We start from the raw sequence: 14,740 nt of genomic DNA on the forward strand, positions 1-14,740 counted from the left end.
TCACAAAGGAAAGCTCTTTCAGCCTCCGACGCCGTGACGCAACAAACACGCCGATGTGGCGAACGTCTCCCCAGCGTGAACGCCGATTGGTTCTTGTAACCGGAGGGCGGGCCTTGAGATGCAGATTTACCGCTCCTCTGTCCGCCGCTCTCTCATTGGCTGCGCACGGCAACGGACGCGCGCTGCTGGACGTTGTTCCCTTTGCCGAGTGGCTGCTCGGCCCGTCAATCAGTGTGCGTCACGCACTTCTTGCTTCTGATTCCGCCCGGCGTGTGAATTGTTACATTTGGCTGAAGTGGAACCTGAGCTGGACTGAGCTACACTGCACTGAGCTGGGATGCGATGCGATGAATGGCAGGGATTGTATGCAGTGATCATGGAAGGAATGCTTTATAAATGGACCAATTATCTCAGTGGTAACTTACTGTTTCATTTCAAACGTGCGACGTGATTTCATCTTTCAATGGTTGGAGGCCAGCGCTCCTGTCATGGCATTTTATGTACTGTAAATTATTGCATTCTTGCACTCAAAGGATAATTTGCTTGTCCGATTGCTGGGCCTTTCAAATAATACACAGTGGAGACAGTTAAGTGGCAGGCGCCTTGAAGCAATAACTTAAAATTGTGCGATTATGTAATTTGAATTTGATGTTCTTGAAAGCCCAACCATTATGTACTTAGTGTTTCAATGAGATACAAATAGACTGCTACATAAAACAAAAACAGCCTTTAACCTCCACGGTGACGTATCTGGATCAGTCGGCGAAAAGTAAATATGTCACTGTTGGGGATTTCATTCGGCAATATAAATTGTTGAAGGTACATTTAATTGCGATGTTTATCTCGTCTTTATTTCCTGTTTCCTGAAAATGTTGTAGTTCATTTTCGTCAATTCGTCAAAACAAATCCTATTGACGAAACCTCGGTCCTTTACATTTCAGAACCAAACACTCATACTTAAAGACACAAAGTGCTGAAGTTACTTTGTACCTTTTTATGCAAACCAGCTTCTGCAGTTTCTTGTGGCTTGGTCATTTGAATGATTCTGGAAAGCATCCTCTTATGGGCTGGTTAAGGTGTTTTCTTTAATGGATTAAATATTTAATGGATTAAACTGCTTCCCAAATTTAGATAATTGATAATTTAAATAAAATATATAGATTTTCACCTTCATTTTTCACCTGCATTTGTTTGTGTGCAACTACCAGTCTGACGAAGGGTCTCTCCAGAGATGCTGCCTGTCCCACGGAGTTACTCCAGCTTGTTGTGTCTATCTACTAGTTTGAATAGTTGAACACTATCCAATTCTGGCAATGTTGCTTGTCAAGAAAGGATTCTGTGCAGTTTTGTGCATATGCAGTTTCACTTCCAGCAACTACATTCAAATCTAGGTCGAAGGCCATCATTTTTTTAAACAATCAGCTGTAGTTGGCCCAAAAAGTTCCCTGCCATCTGTTTATTCCCTCCACAGATGCTGCCTGACCCACTGAGTTCCTCCATCACCTTATGTTTTGCTCAAGATTCCAGCATCTGTGGTTTCTTGTGATCCAGTAAAAAGTTTCTTGTGACCCCGTAAAGTGGCCGAAAGGAAGAACTGATTTGTTTTTACATTAAGGTTTTACATAACTGTATTTTTACTTTAAGTATCAATTTCAGGTAACCTGCTGACCCTTTATTTCTCCTTTTGATCTCTTCAGGCCCTCTCATATGAATCATCTCTTCAATCCTTCCCCCTACCTCTTACCCCTGCCCTATTCCATCTGTCAGTCACACATGCATTCGTCCTTCCATTTGGTCTGTTTCCATCTGCCCACTGTATCGCCCTTATTTGGTTCCAACTTTCACCCTCCTTTCCTATCAGATTCCATCATCTGTATCTGTCTTCACCAATCACCACACCACCTGTTGCTATGTCTTTCCCTTCCTTCCCCCACCTGCATCCATCAATCAACCTTTTCTAACCTAAATTGACCTGCATCTGCTGTTCCTTGTTACTTCATTTTACCTGTTGCTTCTCATTGACCCTTGCCTCATTACACTGGCTATATCCCCTCTGTCCTTGCAGTCCAGATGACAGGTCCAAACCTGAAATGTGAATTGTCCATCTCCCTCCAGAGATGCTGTCCGACTGGCTGAGTTCCTCCAGCTGACCGATTGTTGAACTCCATGTGATTTAATTGTAAAATAAAGAAAGACTTGCATTTGTACAACATCTTTAATTTCCCTTTCATGACATCCCAAAGTCCTTAATAGCCAAACATAGCTCCACTTCTCTTGAAGTCCCTTGGGACCCTTTCCTCTCACCCAGTAGCTTTGTGAAATCTATATGCTGGTCTTGCCAACCTCATTAAGATGCCACTGCATTTCGTTGTCTCTGTACTGTACACTGACAATGACAATTAAAGTTGAATCTGAATCTTTGTTGAATGTGATAGTCTTCAAGTAAACAAGATAACAGAACTTGCTTGTATTCTGAAAGTAGTGTGTTATTGTTTCAATGGATTGAAATCCGAAATTAACTGATCCAAAGTAGATGGTTAACAGCTGAATGTTACCCACAATTTCATTTTGACAGAGCCTTGATTTTCAAATTCTTATTCTTGTCTTCAAATTCTGTAATGTCTTTGCCCTTCTCAACCCTGACCTCCTGTGGGCTTGGTCTTTGTTTCCCTCTATTTCTGCCCACGAGAATTCTCAAAAGGCCACAAAATACTGGAGTAAGTCAGCAGGTGTGGGCTCTTATACATCAGCGAGACCCAAACTAGGCAATCGTTTCGCTGAACACCTCAGTCTACCTGGGCCTACCTGATCTCCCGTTTGCCAAATGCCTTAATTCGCTTTCCCGTTCCATACTGACCATTCTGGCCTGGGCCTCTTCTATTGTCATAGTGAGGCCAAATGCAAATTGGAGGAGCAGCACCTCGTATTTCGCTTGGGCAGCTTACAACCCAGTGGTATGAATATTGATTTCTCTAACTTCATGTAACCCATGCATCACCCCCTCTCTCTCTCTCTCTCTCTTTTTTAATTGTAAAAGGGTCCATGGCATTATTGGCTAAACAGTCAGAATTTACCTGTGTAATCATGTGTTTATGTTATCGACTTAATATTTTGCTCCGAACATTTGTGCACAGGATGGCAGCCACGCTGGTTTGTTCTTGCTGGTGGAATCTTGTCGTATTATGATTCTCAAGAGGATACGTGGAAAGGCTGCAAAGGCTGCATTAAGATGGCAGTGTGTGAAATACAAGGTGAGATGCATGTTGATCTTAATATCTTCAAATGTAATTTTTATTTGGAATAATGAGCATATCCAATGAAAATTAAATGTATATATTATGAGCAAAATTATTAAATAGCTTTCTGCCTGCAAATGGAGATAAACAAATCCAATTGAGACAAATAGTTCAATTAATTTCTACTACTCCTCACCAAAACGAATAAAAGGGAAAAAAGCAAGTGTGGCTTGGATCTAATGTTCTATACCATTCAATTAGTTTGAACTAGCTAATTAGCTAAACGTTTACCTAAAATGAGTTTGAGCTTTCTGATTCGGGTTTAAGGGCTTTCAACAACTTTAGACTATGATCTTTAAAAGTATTCTTGGTAACATTGCACAAGCCTTTAGTAATTAAGCTTAAAATATTTAACAGAATTTTGTTTTGTGGGACGAATCCCTTGAAATGCCATTCAGAATATATTCAGTATTTCATACACATGTAGAGCCATCCTTGTACAACTTTTAAGCAAAGGATGTGTGAAATGTTCATATCTAGTTACACTTTGTACATGAATGCAATTCCAGAAATACTAGAAGCTTGATACTCACCGGGCAACATCTAGGTAATAATATATATTCAAGAATGTCCTGGTGGAGGGATGAGCCTGAGGTTATTTTCTATCTCGTTGTTCTTGTGAAGTTAGTGTTGAGCCATATTTTGAGCCACTGCAATCCTATGTATATAAAAATATATATATTTTTCCCACAATTAGTTGGATTGGGGAGTTATAGAGTCATTGTGTTATACAGAATGGAAATGTGCTTTTTGGTCAAAATTGTCCATGCTGACCAAAATGCCTAATCAAAATAGTCCGACTTGCCCATATCCCTACAACCCTTTCCTATCAAAGTCTATTTTAAAAGTCACAATTCTGTCAACCTGACCACATCCTCTGTCAGCTTGTTCCATAAACGCACTGTCATCTGTGTGGAGAAAGTTCATTAACCCTTGATAGCTTTCGATTCTCCTATCATGTGTTTATTAACCTTATCCACGACCCTCGTTATTTTGTAAACCTTTAAAGGACCACGCATCTGCTTCCTATACTCCAAGGAAAAAGTCCTAGCCTCTCCAGCAGCTCCTAACTTAAACTTTCCAGACCTGCTAATATCGTTGTAAATCTTATTTTGCATTCCAGACTAATGATGTCCTTTTTATAGCAGAGCAACTAGACTGGTAAACAGTACTCCAAATGTGGCCTTATCAATGTCTTCTCACAACCCCTGTATTCAGTACCCTGACTGATCAGGGCAAGCATGCCAATAGTCTACTTCACCACCGTCTCTATTTATATCTGTGGTCCACTTGAGTTTTTGTCAATGATGACTACAAGAATGTTGATGTGGAGGAGTGTTGATGGCAAAGGCATTGAATGTCAAGGATAGGGGGCTTGACATGGTCATCACCTGACACTTACCAACTAGGAGCGCCGCATTGATGGCAGTCTCTGCCAACAGTCTGCCTGTTTTTCTGTCTTTTATTCAATTTTTAGTCAGTTTTAAAAGTTTGTTTGGGAGATTTCTTTAGCTTTTCTATGTGGGGGAGGGGGGTAGGGTAAGGGGGAAACCGTTTCCCAGTCACTTCCTGGCCAGGACACGACTATTTTCCGAGTCGCGTCCTCGCCCCCCTCCTCGGGGCCTACCATCTGGATTGGAGAGGCCTTTCCTGCTGGGGACCTGGACCAGAGCTTCAACAGCGGCGGTGCAGCGCTGGATTCATCGCGGAGCGGGCGATTGCTTACCTGGATCGCTGTTGAAGCTCCGCAGTGCTGGGCCTGCTGGTTTAACATCGGAGCTGTGGTTCGCAGAGCTTCAAGCGCGTCTGCCGCTGACTTCAACATTGCGTAATCCTGGGGCCCTTTGCTGCGGGCCGCCAGCGTTGAATCTCCGACCAGCGCAGCCTGTGGACTTTGAGAGCCGCGGACTCTGAAAGGAGGAGGCCGATTCGGATGTCCAAGCCGCTGAGGATGCTCCAGTCCTGACGTCGGACTTCCATCACCCCGGCGAGCGGGCCTGAACATCAGGCTGCCCGTAGCGGCAACAGCGGGGGGCTTGGAGCCCCCCCCCCCCATTACGGGAGGACAACAGAGGAGGATTGAATTTTGGAGCCTTCCCTCACAGTTGGAAACTTTGATCCCGCTGTGTGGGGATATCTGTGTTAAAGACTATTGTGTTTTGTGCTCTTTATTATTTGTATGGCTGTATGGCGACCACACATTTCAACTGGTAATGTGACAAATAAATGTATCTTGAATCTTCATGAGAAATTGTGAAAAGAGATGCAAGTTATCTTTCGATCGGTGAGAAGGCACCAATGAATCTGTAGAACTAAAACGGTCAAAATTGCTTAATGATCTAAGTTATTAGCACATTACACAAAACAAGGTGAAATGTGGTGATTACTGCAATTATTGAGCTATTTTGATCTGCCCTATCAGACTTCTATTTAGTTCCACATGGTAATGGTCAGCTTGTTGTAATGAGGATATTTCCACTAGTGGAAGAGTCTAGGACCATGGGGCACATCCTCAGAATAATAGAATGTACCTTTAGAAAGACGATGAGGAGGAATTAGTTTTGTCAGAGGGTGGTAAATCGCTGGAATTCATTGCCTCAGATGGCTGTGGAGACCATCATCAGGTATTTCTAAGTGATTCTTGATTAGTAGTGGTGTCTAGGATTATGGGGAGAAGACACGAGAATGGGGTTGAAAAGGGAAAGATAGATCACTCATGAGGTTGAATGATGGGCTGAATGGCCTAATTCTGCTCCTATGATTTATGAACATGAAGTTATGACATGCCTAGCAGGCCAAACTACACAGAAAAAACAGCAGCCAGAAGTGGTTCTTGTAGAAAGGTTATTTTTTTTAAGTTGGAGAATTCAATATAAATTTCAGAAAATGTCAATATTTATTTAACTGTTGAAGAGCTTTAACTTTTATTATTTAGAAAATTACAATTACATAATAAATATAATGGTTTTGACTTGCTTGTGAATGTCAGAGACATTCAGACATATTTAATAGTTTGGACTGCTGGACACCCAGCTGCCAAACATATTTCTTCAGCATGTAGACACAAAATGCTGGAGTAACTCAGCAGGACAGGCAGCATCTCTGGAGAGAAGGAATGGGTGACATTTCGGGTCTGATGAAGGGTCTCGACCCGAAACGTCACCCATTCCTTCTCCAGAGATGCTGCCTGTCCTGCAGAGTTACTCCAGCGTTTTGTATCTACCTTCGATTTAAACCAGCATCTGCAGTTCTTTACCCCACATTTCTTCAGCATGTTCTTGGGTGGGACTGTCCTGCCACATGATGGGGTTTGATTGCTGAAGTCCTGGTTTTGTGTAAGGCTGATGACGATTCTTGCAAAGAAATATTTCATGGGCAATACAGTTACGATGATTGTGGACTTAGCAAGTAGGTGAGAGAGTGGAGAATTTGAACAGCTTACCATTGTTGGGAAATGTGGGTAAGATGAGCCATTCCCTCCATCTGCTGACTAAATCCCTTGTCTGTTTTTTTCTTTCCAAAAGAAAACCTTTTTGAATACATGCATGCATTTACTTTGTAGAAGTATATGTAAAAAGTAACTTGAAGTAAATGTTTTTGAGTTTTCTCTGATGTGTTTTTTTGAAAACAGTACACTGTTTAATTATTTCTTCCGCTGGTGAGCATTGCGATTATATATCTGTCAATTTTTTTTTTGCCCCAGCTCCTTGTGTGGAGGAACAATAATCATCATTACCTTTTGCTTTCAGTGCATTCTGGTGACAGTACAAGAGTCGAGTTGATAATACCAGGAGAGCAACACTTTTATCTGAAGGCAGAGAATGTTGCTGAAAGGCAGAGATGGCTGGTTGCCTTGGGGTCATCCAAGGCGTGCCTAACAGATAGCAGGACCAGGAAAGAGAAAGGTATGTTTATCTCTTCATTTTTAAGATAACAGTATTAACATTGTAAAAATATTACAAGGATACTTTGTATCAAAGCAATTTTCAATGAAGTGTTCTCCGATATGAAGTGCAAGGTAATGCACAAGTCCTAGTCCCCCTAGTCCTTACCTTCTACCCTATCAACCGTTGCATGCAACAAATATTCCTCAATAATCCTCAAACGGGATCCCACCACTAGCCACATTTTCCCATCTCCCCCCCTTTCCGCCTTCCGTGGAGATCGTTCCCTCTGCAACTCGCTGGTTGATTCGTCCCTTCCCACCCAAACCACCCCCATCCCAGGTACCTTCCCTTCGCTCAGCCCACGTGAACCAACCTGATCTCCCGGTTGTTGGACACTTTAATTCTCCTTCTCATTCCTACACTGACCATTCTGTCCTCGGTCTCCTCCATTGTCAGAGTGAGGCTAAACACAAATTGTAGGAGCAGCATCACATATTTTGCTTGGACAGCTTACAGCCCAGTGGTATGAATATTGATTTCTCTTACTTCAGGCAATTGATTCCCTATCTCTCTATCACTCCCCCACCCAAGTCACACTAGCTTCTCAGTTTCACCCCACAAACAGCTTACAATGGCCTGTTTCCTTTATCATCGTTACTTTTTTGCATATCTTTCATTCATTGTTCTATATCTCTCCACATCACTGTCTATATCTCTTGTTTCTCTTAGAAACCATCTGAAGAAATTAGGGCAGGAGTAGAAACATCATCCCTTCCTTCTGCTCCGCCATTCAATATGATCCCGCTGATCATCCAGCTTCAGTATCTATATTTGCCTTTAACCTGGCCCCTGCAGTTCTTCTTATACACAAGGTATAATCTAACTCCCTCTCAAATATAGCCAATGACTGGCCTCAACTACCCTCCTTGCTGATCACCCCCTCTGTCCAGCACAGAGCTCCATCTTGTTGTTCTTGTGAAGTTGACTGTGAGGCATTTTTTGAGCCACTGCAATCCTATGTATATAAAAAATGTATTCCTGGACTTAGTTGGATTGGAGACAATCTTCCTGCATCTAGCCTGTACACCCATGGAGATTTTGTAAGTTTCTATAAGATCCCAAATTGTCTTCTAAATTCTAGAGAGTAGTGAAAAGCAAGTACATCCAGTCTTTCTTAATAGAAGTCCTGACATTTAGGAATCAGTCTGACACGTCTCTGCACTCCCTCTATGGCAATAATGTCCTTACGTCAGATTTGGAGACAAAACTGTACGCAATACTGTTGTGTGCTTTACAGCACCAGAGACCCTGGTTCAACTGCAGTAGAACATTTGCCGCTATACTCAAATCCTTTTGCAATGTTAACATAATTATCCTGTTTCAGTCTGAAGGAGGGTCTCGAGCTGAAACATCATCCCTTCCTTCTCTCCAGAGATGCTGCCTGTCCCGCTGAGTTACTCCAGCTTTTTGTATCTATATTTGGTTTAACCTGGCATCTGCAGTTACTTCTTATACATAATGTATAAGGCCTGCTTCCTCTCAAATACTCCTTTGATCCTTGCTGATCAGATGTCCAGCACAGAGCTCCATCTTGTTGTTCTTGTGAATAGTGAAAAGGCGCGCGGACTCGGTGAGCCAAAGGACCTTTTCCATGGTGTACCTCGGAACTGAACTATTCAATATTTGAAGTTAAATTGTGTTTTGTTGTAACATTCTCTGTAATCTACTTTACATTTGGCTTATGTATTGTCGTTTGAAATTTTTTTTATTTTATAGTGGTTTATTAAAAACAGAACAAAACAAACAAAAAAATTTTTTCCTTCTGAAAAAGACATCAGGGAAAAAAAACAGAAAAAAAATGCCTTAAAAAAAAGAATAATAATAATAAAACGAACTGCCAGACATAACCGTATTTGTGATCCACATCTGCACCACAGTCAAATAACCTCAAAGAGAGCACAGGTCACAGGATCATCCTGCAGATAATATGACGCATTTTGAGGTATATGTTGATACGGTGTCCCAAACACTTATAAGTTGTTTTACCTTGGAGTTGTAGATGCGTATTCTTACATCTTTAATCCATTTCTACAAAGAGCTATTTTCGAAGCAGGGGGGGTGTAGAAGATGTTCAGCCTGTTGACATTTTCCATAAAATGCCACTACCAAGGATCAGTCTTTAATATCAATTCATCACCTGGACAAAACTCTCTGAGGAGAGAATATAGTAGCCAGAACTTGATTAGGGAGCATTTCTTTTTAATATGAAGCCACCAGTTATTTTGAAATATTTTAGAAAGTATCTTTGTTTATCAGGACAGGGCCAGGAATATGGTTAAAGAATTTCTGGACTTTTGCATTTGTCACATCATTAAGAACATAAAACAGTAGATTCGAGGAACAGGCCCTTTGAGTAATGGAGTCTGTCTTTGACCAAACATGATGGCCAGATTATACTTATCTGCACATAATCAAGTTTGGATCCTTTCAGACCTTCATTCCAAGTGTTGTCAGACTCTCTTCAGCTCAGTAGATCCACCTTCTTTCACATTACTTTCCATCTAATTTGGTGTTGAATAGTATCAACTTTCGAGATATTTGCCATGTTTGGACATGGAGGAATGCAGGAGCCGTAAAATGGGCAACAACCAGGCATATTTTTCAATTTGCAATTGATCATTGTATATTGGAGAATTTGTAGATAGCGAAAAAAATGAGAGTTTTTATGTAAATGTCAATTCATCCTTTTTGTGAAAAGATTAAATTAATTTGTACAATTTGCTGCAGATTATTTATATTTTAATTGAATAATGCATGGAAAATCTTTTATTTCTGCTTCTCAGTTGAAGGCATTTGAAAATGTTCGAATTTGAAAGCCTACATATGTGGATGTAATAGAATGATGTTTTGAGGCAGTGACACTTCATCAGGACTAGAGCTGTGAAAGTTCCCTTACGTAGGGTGGGACAGTGGTGCAGTGCTAGTGTTGGTGCTCTACAGCACCAGAGACCTGGGTTCATTCCTAACATTTGCCGCTTTTATATGGAGTTTGTACATTCTCCTGTTTCTCTGGGAGCTCCGGTTTCCTCCCATGGTCCAAACACGTGCAGTTTTTTAGGTTAATTAGCTTCTGTAAATTGTCCCTAATGTCTACCTTACAACTAGTGTATGGGTGATTGTGGTTGGCGCGGACTCGGTGGGCCAAAGGACCTGTTTCCATGGTGTACCTCGGAACTGAACTATTCAATATTTGAAGCTAAATTGTGTTTTTTGTAACATTCTCTGTAATCTACTTTACATTTGGCTTATGTATTCTGCTTGAAATGAGCGTTTATTTTAAGTGGTTTGTGGAAAGTTGTGTGGAAAGCAACATTTTTTTCCTTCTCTTAAAGAAATCAACGAAAACACAGAATGCCTGAAACAGAAGGTGTCCGAACTGAGATTGTTTTGTGATCTTCTTCTCCACCAAGTAAATAACCTCAAAGAGAGCACACAATTTGATCAGCCTGGCTCCACGAATTTTGAGGTATATGTTTACGGTGTCCCATTATATTGTTTACATCTCTTTAGATGTGCTTCGTACTCTTTAATCCATTTCTACAAAGTGCTCCACCAGTGATGGAGGATAAAGTCATGTTCAGCCTTGACAATTTTCCAGAAAATCACTAAAGGAAAAGTCTTTAATATCAATTCATCACCTGGACAAACTGTCTAGGAGAGAATATAGTAGGAGAACTTGATTAACTGCATTTTATTTTAATATGAAGCCATTAGTTATTTTGACCTTTCAAGAAAGGCCACTGTTTATCATAGACGATGGAAATGGGCAGAATTTACAGAAGGTCCTCCTATTTGCGATCATCAAGAACATAAAACAGTACAGCACAGGAACAGGCCCTTCAACCCAAAATGTCTTTGCCAAACATGATGGCCAGATCAACTTATCTGCACATAATCCATTTCCCTCCTTTCACGCAGATAATAGTGTTGAACTCTCTTACGCCCACACCACCCCCACCCACATTACTTTCCATCTAATTTGGTGTTAAGAATGTATCAACTTTCTGTTATTTGCCATTTTTAACATTAATGGAATATGCCAAAATGTTTCACAACCAGGGAATATTTTTCAAGTATAATACCCATTGTATATTGGAGAAATGTAGCAGCCATTTTATGTAAATGTCAATTCATCCTTTTTGTGAAAAGATTAATTTGTACAATTTGCTGCAGATTATTTATTTTTAATTGAATAATGCTGTCTAATCTTTTATTTCTGCTTCTCAGGAAGGCATTTTAATGTTCATTTGATAGCTCAATGTGTTGCACTATCATGTGAGCAGTATATGGAGGAGTAGGAGAATGTCTGAACATTAACATAGTCTTTGTCTCAACAATCCTGTGAATACAATTTGTAGTTATATAAACACATTTATCTTGTTTTACTTTCTAATTAGAAATGATGACCTTTTGTCCAAGAGAAATTGATAATTTGTTGCTGTGTCGCCTGGCTAACAGGGCTTTAGCCAATGACTTGCTGATACAAACTGTAGTTATGCCCAAGCTACCAAGTGCTACTGAACTGCTGTTGTCCATGTCCCTTCATGTGCTGTTGAGGGCAAGAAAGAATCGACAGATGGCACAGGAGTGGTGATGGATTTGATGTATTTTCAGGGCCAGTGAAGGATGGGGGGGGGGGGGGGGGGGGAGATCCTGAAGGTTGTGGTTGAGGGAGGGGGTTTTAGGTAGAAGGAGGAAGTATAGAGGTGAAGGTTGAAGGAGGGGATTGAGAGAGGGAGATGGGTGAGCGGAGGGAAACTAAGTGGAGGGGTGAGGGAGTGAACATTAAATACTGAAATAGACTTTTACTTTCCAACAACAAACAAAAATGATAAGTGTTTATCTGCAGCAAAGAACGCATTTCCATGGCACCTCATACTCCTATTGGAGGTACATTTAAATTTATTTAAAGATGGACACATCAACTGGGTTGGGTCCTATCACTGAGGGGCAGTCTAAAAGTGCACAGAAATGTGAGCTACAGTTACACCAAAACCTCTTTGGGGGAAAAAAGAGGCCATGCCAACAGGCAGAGCTTAATGAATAGGACAGTTTGGATTTCCACACAATGGACAATGAAAGCTAAGTTACTTGAGTTTGCATTTCAGACATGAAAGAGAGCATTGATGCTTTGATTTTCTGGCATGTGATATTGACCTTGAGGTTTCAATGACCAGGATTCATATATTTACCTTTTATCCGGCAATGAAAAACATTGTTTTGCTTCACTATGTTCCAACTACTGAGAAATATCATCCAACTTTGAGGGGAAATAAACAGATTATGATAGTGCTGGACACTTTGTTACAAAGGGCAATTCCTGATCATGTGATATTATGGAAATTCCCAATAATAAAGGCAATAAGGGGAAAAAAGATAAAACATGAAGGTAAGCTGGACAATAATATCAAAGAGAATACCAACAGTTTCTTCAGATATACAGAGACCGCAAAAAAATTACGCTGATGAAGTAGACGTAACATGGAATTTAAAAAAGTAAATGAATTGAACACTTTTTGACGTCAGACTTCATAGTTTCATCCTAGCTTATTCAAGTACCTGTCCAGATAGATAGTACATGTTTATTATTCCTCTCTCCATTACGTCATCTGACAGCTCATTCCAGATACCAGCAACTCTTTGTATGGAAACATTTACCCCTCGGATTCCATTTAAACTTTCTTTCATTGTAATCCTATTCCCTCTAGTTTTAGACAATCCTACCATGGGGAAACAGACATTGGCTATGTATATAGCTGTGATTCTCAAAGCTAAATATGCCTCTCTCATTTTGCCTCTCACCCTTCTTTGTTCCAAGAAAAGAAGACCTACCATATCCAATTTCTCCTTGTAATTCAAGTTCTCCAATCTAGAAAACATCTTTCACCCTTTTCTAGATCCTCTCTAACTTAATCATGTCCTTGTTATGTTGTGCAACCTAGAACAGCAGAGTGTAACTTGAAAAATGTACATTTTTGTAACCTGTTATGACTTCCTAACTCTTGTATTCAATGCCTTGGCTGATGAAGGCGAGCACTACATAGGCCTTCCTCATCACCCTGACTGCATATGTTCCCTGCCTGTTTTCAGGAACGATATACTTGTACCCCAATATCTCTTTGTTCAACAACACTCTGTAGGCCCCACTCATCAATGTTTGCCTTGCCAAGGTTCAACTTCTCAAAATTGCATAATTCTGCACTTGTCTTAGTTAAATTCCATCTATAATTCCCTTGTCCACTTTCCCAGTGGATCTAATCCTGTTGTGACCTTAGGGAGCCTTCTTCATCATCCACAATACCAACAATTTTGGTTTAATCTGCAAATTAACTAATCATATCACCTATATTCTCATCCAAATCACTAATGTGTATGACATGTAATAAACAAAAAGCATTAGTTTTATTTAAAGATGGGTGTGCTTGCTGTAACACCATAGAGGAGCTGCAGTGAAGATTCCTTGGACTGGTTCCAGCGATAGCATGTTGGCCTGATGAAGAAAAATTGAATAGATTGGAACTGTATTCTCCAGACTTTGGAGGAATGAGTGAAGATTCTGAAAAAACTCAACAGGACATGGTTTCAGAATAAGGAGTAAGCTGATTAAGACTGAAATTAGGAGAAATGTCTTCATTTACAGTGTCGTGAACCTTTGTGATTTTCTACCCTGGATGGCTAGAGCTTCAGTAATGTTCATTCAAAATATTCATCAATAAGTTCTGAGAATTAAAGAACATGGTTTAGTGCTATGAGATAATGCTGTGCTGGTAAATTAGCCCCAACCTTGACGAATGGCAGAGTAGGACTGAAGAGCCAGGTAGCCTCTTGCTCCTATTTCTATATGGGCCCGATTGAGGCACAGGCCAATCTTTATTTGAGAGTAGTGTCTGTTTTATTAGTTTGATGCCTTTTCCGAATGGTTTTGGAATTAGTAGTCTATTAGAATTTTTCTTTAGGTCGAATTTTCTGGTCCACTTAGTTTGCCTGGTAAATGTGCTGCAAGGTCACTGAATGGCTACTCTGTGAATTTTATCAAAGCAATATCACATCTTGTTTCATTAGTTACTGTAAAATGTCAGGATTGTGGTTTATCAGTTCCCCTGCCTGAGAATGTTGAAGAGATATGAGGGGGGCCTTTTCTATCCAGAGAGTGGTGAGCTCCTGGAATATACTGCCTGATAGAGTGGTGGGAGCTGAGACACTGATAGCATATAAGAAGTGCCTGGATGAGCATATGACTAAAGTGGGCACAGTAGACTGTCGGCTAAGTGATGGAAGGTGGGATTAATACAGACGAGGGTCCACGAATCAGCATGGATGTGGTGCGCTGAATGCATGCAGACTCTAACTATGAAAATATCGTCCATCTAAACTGATGTACGTGCTATTATTTGATATGATATGATTTTCTAGGGGGATTGACATTGATTGAAGAAGCAAGGAAGCTGAATGCTTTATATAATTTTTCTGCAGTTCTGTTTTTGACATGTGAAGAAA

The 14,740-nt window shown here is 40.5% G+C and overlaps 1 protein-coding gene across 1 annotated transcript in view; it reads left to right on the forward strand.

The window, feature by feature from the left end:
* The first annotated feature begins 258 nt into the window (after positions 1–258).
* plekha8 (pleckstrin homology domain containing, family A (phosphoinositide binding specific) member 8) overlaps positions 259–14,740 on the forward strand; it is a 35,936-nt gene continuing 21,454 nt past the window's right edge. Inside the window, exons 1-4 of the mRNA XM_055660185.1 lie at positions 259–416; positions 3,135–3,251; positions 7,046–7,201; positions 10,576–10,709. Of these exons, the coding sequence (XP_055516160.1) occupies positions 338–416; positions 3,135–3,251; positions 7,046–7,201; positions 10,576–10,709 (486 nt within the window). The 5' untranslated portion in view covers positions 259–337. The remainder of the gene's footprint in view (positions 417–3,134; positions 3,252–7,045; positions 7,202–10,575; positions 10,710–14,740) is intronic.

Source organism: Leucoraja erinacea, chromosome 2 (assembly GCF_028641065.1).
Source record: "Leucoraja erinacea ecotype New England chromosome 2, Leri_hhj_1, whole genome shotgun sequence".
Lineage (NCBI taxonomy): Eukaryota > Metazoa > Chordata > Chondrichthyes > Rajiformes > Rajidae > Leucoraja > Leucoraja erinaceus.